Source organism: Saimiri boliviensis, chromosome 4, assembly GCF_048565385.1.
Source record: "Saimiri boliviensis isolate mSaiBol1 chromosome 4, mSaiBol1.pri, whole genome shotgun sequence".
Taxonomy (NCBI): domain Eukaryota; kingdom Metazoa; phylum Chordata; class Mammalia; order Primates; family Cebidae; genus Saimiri; species Saimiri boliviensis.
The window spans coordinates 71,957,863-71,969,332 of NC_133452.1; the positions used below are offsets into that span (position 1 = coordinate 71,957,863).

An 11,470-nucleotide genomic window follows, 5' to 3' on the forward strand; every position below is an offset into this window, starting at 1 on the left:
ATATGGAATCGGCTCAAATGCCCATTAATCAACAAGTGGATGAAGAAAATGTTCCATAGAACATGGAACACTATTCAGCCTTAAAAAGTAACAAAATAATGGCATTTGCAGGAACCCAGGTTGAGTTGGAGACCACTATTCTTAATGAAGTAACTCAGGAAGGGAAAACTAACCATCATATGTCCTTATTTATAACTTGGAGCTAAGCTATGAGGATGCAAAGGCATAAGCATGATATAATAGACTTTGGGGACCCGAAGGGAAGGGTGAGAGTAGATGAGGGTTAAAAGACTATACCTTGGGTACAGTATATACCACTCAAAAAGACTATACCTTGGGTGTAGGCCAGGTGCAGTGGCTCCTGCCTGTAATCCCAGCACTTTAGGAAGCTGAGGCAAGTGGATCACCTAAGGTCTGTAGTTCAAGATCAGCCTGGCCAACATGGTGAAACCCTATCAATGCTACAGATACAAAAATTAGCCGGGCATGATGGCATGTGCCTTTAATCCCAGCTACCCTGGAGACTGAGGCAGGAGAATTGCTTGAACCTGGGAGGCAGAGGTTTCAGTGAGCTGAGATTGCATCATTGCACTACAGCCTAGGTGACAAGAGCAAAACTGTGTCTCAAAAAAAAAAAATGACTATAGTTGGGGTACAGTGTATATTGCTTGGGTGATGGGTGCACCAAAATCTCAGAAATCACCACTAAAGAACTTATTCATGTAGCCAAACACCGCTTGTTTCCCAAAGACTATTGGGGGCCATGGGGGTGGTGTGGGGAAAGAAGTAGTTCGGGTGACCAACCACTCTGGTTTGCATGGCCCAGAGTTTCACTGCTAAACCAGGAAAGGTCTGAACAAACCAGGATGAGTTAGTCACCCTAGAAGTGGAAATAATATGGCTAATCTAAGACACAAGCTCTGTGAATGTAGTCTAACATGAAGTCAAAATAATATGTTTCCTATGGGAAAAGAGGCCATTATAATATTTAGGAAGAAGTAGTTCTCTGGTCCTCTGCTATTCCTTCAGTTTTAGTGTTCCTTGATTATATCAAATTATATTCTATAAGTATATAGGACTATGTGTTGGATTTCTGGAAACAAATTTTGTGGGTGCAGTAGTAGGTAGTCATATAGAATAATATATTTGGATAGAACTATCAGTTTGATTTTATCTCTTTTTCTCCCATTGAGATAAATTGGTATCTGACCATGGTCATGTTAACTTGATCTCCAGCAGTGACAGTGATCAAAGAGTCCATTTGCTGTATTTAAACAAAACAAAACACAGGCAGGGAAATCAGACCTGCCACCCAGCCCAGCATGCTTGCTCAATTTGTTGGTTGCATTGTCTTTTCATTTTGTTAAGGTTTTTAATAAGTACGTTTAGCATAATGTCTTTTAATGGGTCTGTAATATCGTAACGGTTTTAGCAGCCTATAACTTTTAAGCTGGTGCTTTTACTTAGGGTAAAAAACAATTTGTAAATACAGAACATTGTTTAAAAGATGTAACCATAAACATAGCTTCCTGTTTGTGGGTTTCGTTTCCTATGTATTCAAAGTAAAATGACTTACAGGAAAAAAAAAAAAAATATATATATATATATATATATATAGAGAGAGAGAGAGAGAGAGAGAGAGAGAGCAGTCTTCAAATAAAATTAGTCTGTACTTCATTATGCTGTTTGTTTTTATTTTTTATTTAAAGAGAGAGGCTTTCACTGTCACCCACAATGGTGTGGTTATAGCTCACTATAACCTTGAATTCCCCTGAGCTCAAGCACTTCTGCTTCCATCTCCCGAGTAGCTAGGACAGATGCGTGCCACATGTCTGGTTAATGTTTTCATTTTATAGAGATAGGTCTTGCTATGCTGCCCAGGCTGATCTTGAACTCTTGGCCTCAAGAAATCCTCCTGCCTCGGCCTCCAAAAGTGCTTGGGATTACAGATGTGAGCCAGCACACCCAACCTACCACTACAGCTTTAATTAAGCAAATAATGTTTTAAATTGTTTTTTCTAGCCAGAGAAGATCTGTCAGAAACAAAGATGGAGTTTTAGTTTAGTGACAAGAACATGTATTGCTTAATTTTACTTGCATAGGTACAAATAGATAAGTGCATTTAAAAGTTTTTTAAAGGTAATCCTATTTAATATTTGTGAAGGCTAATTGTAAACCTTTGTTGTACCTTAGAACAGCCTTATTATTTACATATGAAAAGGAAGTTGTGTTTTTTTTTTTTTTTTGTCCTTTGCTTCCTGCTTTTTAAAAGCCTCATTGTTTTCTGAGATCACAGACGCAATTTCTAATTTTGTAAAGGTTATGGAAGGGTATTTAAAAAGTAAGCCTGATTTTAAAAAATTCTTTTGTCAAACACCATTAATTTGGAAATTCCAGGAGTAGAAACAACTCAGAATGTGATTAGATCTAAATAATGTGGGGCAATCGTCTTTAAATAACTAACTAAAAATCATAGTGTTTCTTGAGCAGAAGGATCTTAACAGGGATATTGAAGTCCAACTCTGTTTATTCAGTCCTAAAAATAAATCCAATTAGGCAAACTTCTAGTCAGAGTTACTGTTTAGACTGTGAATAAATTTTCTTCTTGTGATGGTTTCTGATAGGCAGATTAGTTATGCATAAAAATGAGCTTTTGTTAAATTATATATGATAACCAGTTGTTAAATTGCCATTTCTATAGAATAAGCTAAAAGACTGAATGTGCTTATTATTAGTTCAACTAAAGATGTGACTGTATGTAGTATGCCCATATGTAATATGTACTACATATGTACTACATGCTACATATGTAGTATGCCCATATGTAATATGCCTAAATTTGATTGTTCTAAGTAAAGATAAAACGTTCTTTAAAAAAGGACTAAAGCAGAGATTAGAAGCAGGCATACTCATTTAATGGACTTACTGGAATATTCATTAAATGATTCATATTCTCTCCTTGTGTCTCTGACTCTCTCGTACATGCAGACACACAAGACACACAGGGACACACACACACACCCCAGATGAGGTACACTATAGCTCTCTCATACACACAAACACACAAGACACACACACACACACACACACACACACACACACCCTAGATGAGATACACTCCATCCCATAAGGGCTTCTGAAAAATGTGGGATATGAGTAGTATTCCTTGAACCAGTCAGGTTTAAGACTATGTGGAAAAGAGGCCAATAGAACTTATGGCTTACTAAAAGCAATCTTTCATGGGAGGGCATGGATTTACATGTCTTTAATGAAATCTGTTTGATTAAATAGAGTTTGCTTAAAACTGACAAAATGTATCAGCTTAAGGAACAATACTATGGACCTGTTGCATTTATTGTTTGATCATCAAAAGAGCAGCATTGGTCTAAAAAAAGTATATTTCTCTCCTGCAGATAACAAAACAATAGATATCTCTGCGCGAGCTGTACTTAACACTTGCTGTACATTCCTTCACTTAATACTTATGACAGTCTTGTGTAGTGATGATATTCTTGTTTCCGTTTTACTCTTTTACAGACTAAGGCCCAGAATGTTTGAAGATTTTTTCCAGGTTCACTCAGCTAGCTTAGGAAATGGCAGAGCTGGGATTTGAATTTTCATATATGTTTAACTCCACTGTGTGGTATCTAGCATTCTTCCTTTTGCTTTTCCTAAACTTTGCATATTTTTTGTAGTTTAAGTGTGTTCTTGTGGATTTTACATGGTAAAATGAGCTTCATATGTCAAATAAAACCCTTCAATGTGAACTTTGATAACATAACCTACATTTTTACCTTATAAACACAATAAAATTAGTATGCTTTATTTCAGTTTGGTAGTGTGTATAGGAATCAATATGAACCTAGTTCTAGTTCAATATTTTCATAATAAAATTAGAGGATATTATTGATGGACAGAAACTTGCCTTCTCTGAAGTGTATTTTAAAGAATGAATAGAGTTAAGGCCTTGTCAAAAAAAAAAAATTGTGCATTGCTGTTTTTTACTCGTGTTTGGGTCACTCTTCATTCATTGAAAAGTCATGTACCAAGATCACTGTATTCTTCTATACTGGTAAACTATTGCTGCTAGTGACCTTGTTGTTATTGTGTAGAATTGAACTGTCCTTTCAATTTCTTAATATGCTCACTTCTTCTTAGATTTCCTTATACTTGCCTCATCTACCTCCTCCCATTGTTATACTCTGCAGTGTTTCACTTTTCATTTTTCTTTTTCTTTTTTGGCCCATTACTGTTGACCTTTTCATTTTTCTGTCCTCTTCCATTTTCTTTCTTTCTTAAACAATGTATACAGCCCATTATTATAATTGCTCCATGAAAAACATCTTTAATTCCATAGCCCTTATCTTATTTTAGCCATGAAAAAGCCATTCCTATCTCCCACCCCACCCCCAGCTCAATATTGTAGGAGAAAAATCATACAATCATGTTTACTAAAGTGTCTGACTTAAATTTTTGATCATAAAGCTCAAATGGCCATCAGCTTTAGAATGTTTGCTCTTCTGCTCTCCAAAATGACTTATTTCAGGACTTTTTTTTTTTTTTTTTTTTTTTGAGACGGAGCCTCACTCTGTCACCTGGCTAGAGTACAATGGCGCAATCTCAGCTAACTACAAACTCCAGCTCCCAGGTTCAAGCGATTCTCCTGCCTTGACCTCCTGAGTAGTTGGGATTACAGGTGCCTGCCACCACACCCAGCTAATTTCTGTAATTTTCTTTCTTTCTTTCTTTTTTAAAGACAGGATTTCACCATGTTGGTCAGGCTGGTCTTGAACTCCCGACCTCAGGTGATCTGCCTGCCCTGGCCTCCAAAGTGCTTGGATTACAGGCGTGAGCCACCATGCCCGGCCTAATTTTTTAATTTTTAGTAGAGACGGGGTTTCACCATGTTGGCCAGACTGGTCTTGAACTCCTGTCCTCAGGTGGTCCACACACCTCAACCTCGCAGAATGCTGGGATTACAGGCAGGAGCTGTCACACCCATCCCAGAACTTCTCTTTAACATGCAATTTAATACATACTGTCCTCCAATCCATTTAGCTCAACATCTGGCTTCTTAAATCATCGAAAAATAGAATCGGTCAATTAAGAATTCTCTTTACACCTTCAAATCTCCCAACACGTCTGCTTTGTATTCCTCTTTTATACTGAAAGTGTCACTGTTTCTATCAAGATCGAATTCCTTCTCCTGTACACTGGATCTTAACTCTTCTCACCTGTTCAAGTTTATGTTTTCACTTAAATATCTTTACTTCCTCACCTCCTAGATGTCCTCAGCCATCCATAGGTGAGCTTCTTCTTTATAATTTCCACCAAACCCCGAACTGCTCTGGCAAGGCCATCAGTGACTTTCATTGTTTTTCCAAGGGTTCTTATTTCTTCTTTTTGTAACCTCTGAGCAGCAGTCAATCCTGTTCACCATTGTCGTTTTTCTGAAATACTTCTCTTGGCATCTACAATGCCTGGTTTCCTTTCTCCTTCAGTCACCACTTGTTTTTACATACAGAGTATTCTTCATTTTCTTCATATCAAAATGTTGCAATATCAAAGGGCTCTCAGTTATTGATCCTTTAATCATTTTTTATCTGTGTTCTTTCCTTGGGTGATCTTATCTAGCCTCCTTGCTCTAAAAACTATTGCTGTGAAGTTAACACCCAAATTTGTGTCAACAACTCTGACTTTAATCCCTGAACTTTAGACCCATACGTCACATTGTCTGCTTAGTAACTCTACTTGGATACCCTGGACACTTACTTCATATGTTCGTCTTTTAGTCTTTGCCATTTCAGGAAATAGCACCATTGACCTATTTCCTGATGTCAAAACCTGAAACTTCTTTCTTTCAGACCTTAATGTAATTTACCAGCAAATCTCATTGCATCTTTTTCCAAACATATCTTTAAAGTTTCAGTCATAGTTTCACACAGTCGCCTCCTACCTGGTCTCCCTGCATCTATTTTTGACCCCTCTATTCATTCTCCATGGATAATCCAGAGCAGTGTTTTTGAAACAATCACTTCATGTCACTTATTATATTCCAGTAGCTTCCCAGCATATTTAAAATACAATCCAGATTTCTTACCAAAACCAGTAAAGCCTCAAATGAGATATGATTGTCTTCCTGTCTCGTACTTAATCTTATAATTACAAGCTTACTAATAATTGATGAACTTTCCACTCATTTTCTCTGCTTTGAATGTGTTTTTTTCCAAGTCTTTATTGACTTTCATTTAATCGTGTGGTTCAACTGCAGCCCTTCAGAAGGCTTTTCCAATCATAGCAGTTGATAAAAGAATGATGTTTATTCTCTACCAATTACGTTGCTATATTTTGTTTTTCTCAGCACTTATATCTGTTCAAATTTAGCTTGTTTCAGTGTCCTCCTCTTTCCTCTCCAAAAATGTAAGCTCTACCAGTACATGTGCTATGTCGGACTTACTTGTTATCCTGTGCCTAGTACGTTAAAACAGGGCCGGCACTTGATCTTTCAAGTGGCCCACTTGGTCCTCTTCTGAGTGTACTTTCTTTTTCTTCCTTTCATTCTTGCACTAAAGCTTTTTGATAAACTTTCACTCCTGCTCTAAAACTTGCTTTAGTCTTTCGGCCTTATGCTCCTCAGTCAAATTCTTTCTTCTGAGAGGCCAAAAAGAAAAAAAGGAAACAGTTCCTAGTATGGTGATAAGTTTTAAATATAATTGTTGAATGATTGGAATTCAGGGTGTGTCATTTAAAAAAAGATATGCATGGTTATATCGTCATAGAAAAAGTGTCTGTTTTTTCTACTTCTTTTTCCTTCTGTTATCTCCTAAAAGGTTAAAATAGATGTACTCTGCCAATCCTTTGGTTTTAGAAAGAACAACTTCCATAATCCTATAAAAAGATTTGACCAAGTACTTACATATGACCAAGCCCTCTGGATTTGTGTACATCTTAATTATTAGGTCATTTTGCCACTTCTTTCTGGTTTGGGTTTCTTTTCTGGTTTCTGGGTTTCCAGTACCATTCAGTTATGAAACACCTGCTGTAATTTTTAAATAATTGAATTAAAAGTCAAGTTATGTCATTTCTGTTATATGAATGCGTTAATGGTCTTTAAAACAAATTTTTGGAAATATGCATTATATTGATTTAGATCTAGTCTGAATATGAGAATGGGTATGATTGGGTGATACATATTTATTTTCTTTTTAGCTGCAGGTTATACAGTACAATATCAAGTGAAAATGTTTATGTTGCCAGAGGCTATTTACCTCCTCATAACTTCAATTTATTTTTTAGGATGTCATTCTAGAAGAACAATTACGAATGTACCTTCACTGTTGTTTGACACTTTGTGATTTCTGGGAGCCAAACATTGCAATTGTTACCATTTTATGGGAATATTATAGTAAGAACCTGGTGAGTGAATAGAATATGAATTTGCTAAAGAAATTGAACATATTTGAGGAATATCTTTATGGTTTAATTATGAAAAGTGATAGATTTTTCTTAAAAAGTTAATTTTTATGCAGAGTAGATTGGAGCAGCTCATGAATAGTTTTATCTTTAACATTGTAGAGTTTTGTCATAGGGAGACAGGATTTGGTATCCTTTTTTTCTTGAGAGCAAGTGTAAACAAACTACCTAAAATGTAGCAGATATTTATAATATCTTCATTTATAAATGTTTCTGATAGTAATTGATTGCTCATGACACATTGAACAGGCACTGCTGTCCTGAGTAAGAAACAATCCTAGCACTTGAGTAGCCTATAGGCTAGTGGGTGGGTATACATATATTGTGGGAAAAAAGTTATAATTGTGGAACTCCAGAGGAGAGGGTATCTAATCCAGTATCTGTATTTGTGGAAGACTTCATGAGGTCATAATTTTTGAACAAGGCTTGGGGGAATGAGTAGAATTTTCTAAGAACAGAAGAAAAAAAGGATCTAGGCAGAATCAACAGTATGGACAAATGCATGGAGGTATGAAAAAGTGTGGTCTATTCCTACCATGTTAATAGTTCTCAATGGTAAGCCTGGGATAACTATGGAGAAAGACAGAAGATAGGAGACTAGAGAAGGCAGTCTGGGGCTAGACTATGAAGGGTTGAAGATAATGTACAGTTAATTCTGCTTTATTCAGAAGACACTAAAAGCCAGGCTGTAACTTAGGTATGTGTTTGAGAAAGTTTTTTTTTTTTTTTCCCCTGAAAGTAGTGTGAATGAATTGGGTCCAGACGAGTTAGTAGTTTAATGTAGGTTATATGAACAAATAATGCTATGGCTGAGAACTGAAATAAGGACAAAAAATTTAGAAAGGAGAAGGTGAATTTGGAAGATAAAAATTTTAAAGTTACGTTTAAATGATTTAGTTACTTGTATATAGAGAGGAGATTTGTGATGTTTGGGTTTGGGGATAAATAATTAGTGAACCCCTCAGTCAAAATAGAAAATGGCAATGGAAGATTTACAAGTAAATTAGAAGTTTGGATTTGTGGATAATGGAGTTTATTAAAAATTAGAAAAAATACCTTTCCCTAAAGAATAATTTTAGGCTAGTTGGAGAAATGACTGATTCTAGTCCTGAGGCAAGATGTGTACAAGGTGAGTCTGGGGTGTCTTGTCTACCAGAAAGCAGGAAATATATCATATTAAGCTAGAGTCATGTCAGAAGGACACAAGAGCCACCTTGAAAGAATGTCCATTACCCACAGAATAGGAAAATTTGAGCATAAGAATTAAAACGTGTCAAATATGCTTAAATCTCTGAGTTTATGCTTCCTTGTAAAAAGTTATTTTGAAAAAAAAAAAAAAAAAAAAAGGCCTCATTCTGAAAACTGTAAATTAAAGAAAATACAAACTATATTTTAGAGTAACCAAATTTCTGATGAGCTAATTAAGAGGGTATGATAAAATTAAAAGTCACCATTTTGTACATTTAATGAAATGATTCATCCTGAACAATGATCATCAATGCTACTAAAACCGTTAAGTAAAACGCTGGTGGGACCACTTACATGTTTGGACTAGGCTGATAACCTAACCAATCTTAACATCACAAAAAGTCACAACTTATGTGCCTTTTTACTAAATGCAATAGAAAGTACTCAGTCCTACCAAATGAAAAATACTTGTCAAAGAAGTCAACATGAATCTGATGAAACCTCTAGATATAGCCACCAATTTACAGAAAAGATAGGGGATAAAAGATTGTTAAGTAACACTAGAGCCATACATGCAGCTAACTTTAGAACATAGGAAATTACAGACAACAAATGACCTGATATTAAAAACAAGTGGTTCAACAAAAACATTGGGAAACTTAAAGAGCCAAAGGGTCCATGAATATCACTGAATGCAATGTATGAGTCTTCTTTCTATCCTAATTTGGACAACTCAACTGTGAAAAATACATTTTAGGGGCCATCCCAAATTTGAACACCTCCTGATGCTCTATACTTTCGTGGAATTTTTATTTTAGGGGATCATGGTTATGTAATTTTTGTGATTAAGATGAGTCAAACTTTTGATGAACCACCTAACTGGGATTTGCAGCTTACCATTTTACTTACTAAGAGACTAATAATTAATTGTTTCCTACTTTTTTTTTCTCTTAGAATAGTTCCTTCAGTATTTCTTGGCTTCCTTTTAAAGGCCTCAGTAATACCATGAAGTCACCCTTGTCTATGCTTGAAATGGTCAAGACCTGCTGTTGCGATAAACAAGATCGGGACCTGTATAAATCCAGCAGTAGTTATACTATTTTTCTTTGCATTCTGGCAAAAGTTGTTACAAAAGCAATGAAGAATAATGGCCCCCATCCTTGGAAACAAGTCAAAGGAAGGTATATGCAATATTTCCTCATGAATGTGCACTGATACATTTGGAGAAGTATTACTACTTGTATTTTGTTACGTTTACTTAGGGTCAGAGTCTTAATTATAATGTTACTAGGTAATCCATTATATGCATTTTATTAAAAGTGATAGGAACAAACATCTTCAAGTTGTACATTGGTGGGTAATAATTTCAACATATAAAACTTTTGTGTTCTTTGAACCCAACAGTTCAGAAGTGCTGTGTGTGTTGGTTTGTTTGTTTGTTTGTTTGTTTTAACCAGAGTATAGTAGAACCAGATAACTAATGTTCTCATTTGGGAATTATGCTGTTTTCATTTCTGATAAAATAAACTTTGGTCACATTAATCCATTGTTTTCTCTCTTTTGAGAGTTTTGTTTGTTCAATGAGTATACTTTTAATTTGTCTTTTTTCTACTTCCTTTGCCTGTATTAGCCCTTTTCTTAGCCTTCTTTTGCAGTATACCACCATCTACCACTTGCTCAGCTTATTTATTGGGACCTCTTAAGGAAGAGAATACTAGGTAGGGACTTCCCAAGAATCACTTAATGAAATTCCTGTTTGAGTCCCACAGTGAGTAATTCTTATAAGGGTATGGTGATATAGTTTGGATTTTTTATTTATTATATACTGTTTTAAATGGCAGCCTCTTTGTTAAATCTTCAAGAATCACGTGGCTCAAACAGATTTTTCTTAATGCGCTATTTGACAGTTTGTTTTTGAATCATAAGCAATTTATGGAAGACAGTACTCAGAACTTTATGGCTAATAGAAGCCATTGGAATTTATTCAGTAACAAGTCTTTATTAGATGCATACTATATGTCACGCATTGGAGTGGGGATAGTAGTAGAGAATACAAAGATAATTAAACAGATCTTTACTTTTAAGAATTTGTCAGCTCTTAAGTAGTTATTTGTAAACATTTAACTCTCAAGAGCATTAGTCATTTCTGTTCTGAATAAACCAGTTATAGACATTACAAAACTTAAGGTCAGGTGTGGTGGCTCACACCTGTAATCCCAGCACTTTGGAAGGCTGAGGCAGGTGTATCACTTGAGGTCAGGAGTTTGAGACAAGCCTGGACAACATGATGAAACTGTGTCTCTACTTTAAAAAAAAAAAAAGTAGCCAAGTGTGGTGGTGCATGCCTATAATCCCAGCTACTCAGGAGGCTAGGGCAGGATAATCACTTGAAATTGAGGTGGAGGCTGCAGTGAGCCAAAATTGTGCCACTGCACTCAAGAGTGGTGGCTCAGGCCTGCAATTCCAGGACTTTGGGTGGTTGAGGCGGGTGGATCACCTGAGGTCAGGAATTTGAAACCAGCCTGGCCAACATGGTGAAACCCCGTTTCTACTAAAAATACAAAGCTGGGCATGGTAGTGCATGTCTGTAATCCCAGCTATTTGAAAGGCTAAGGCAGGAGAATCACTTGAACCTGGGAGGCGGAGGTTGCAGTGAGCCAAGATCGTGCCACTACACTCCAGCCTGGGCAACAAGAGCAAAACTCCTTCTCGAAAAAAGTCTTAATCTGTAAGTAGGAATTCAGATGAATTGTTTTCAATTCTAATCTCTTAATTGATGAAAGAAAAGTATGTCAACTATTAGCTATAT

The 11,470-nt window shown here is 36.1% G+C and overlaps 1 protein-coding gene across 1 annotated transcript in view; it reads left to right on the forward strand.

Moving 5' to 3' along the window:
- The window catches only part of MMS22L (MMS22 like, DNA repair protein), a 141,520-nt gene that overhangs the window by 44,580 nt on the left and 85,470 nt on the right, over window positions 1-11,470 (forward strand). Inside the window, exons 12-13 of the mRNA XM_039467936.2 lie at window positions 7,297-7,416; window positions 9,616-9,842. Of these exons, the coding sequence (XP_039323870.1) occupies window positions 7,297-7,416; window positions 9,616-9,842 (347 nt within the window). The remainder of the gene's footprint in view (window positions 1-7,296; window positions 7,417-9,615; window positions 9,843-11,470) is intronic.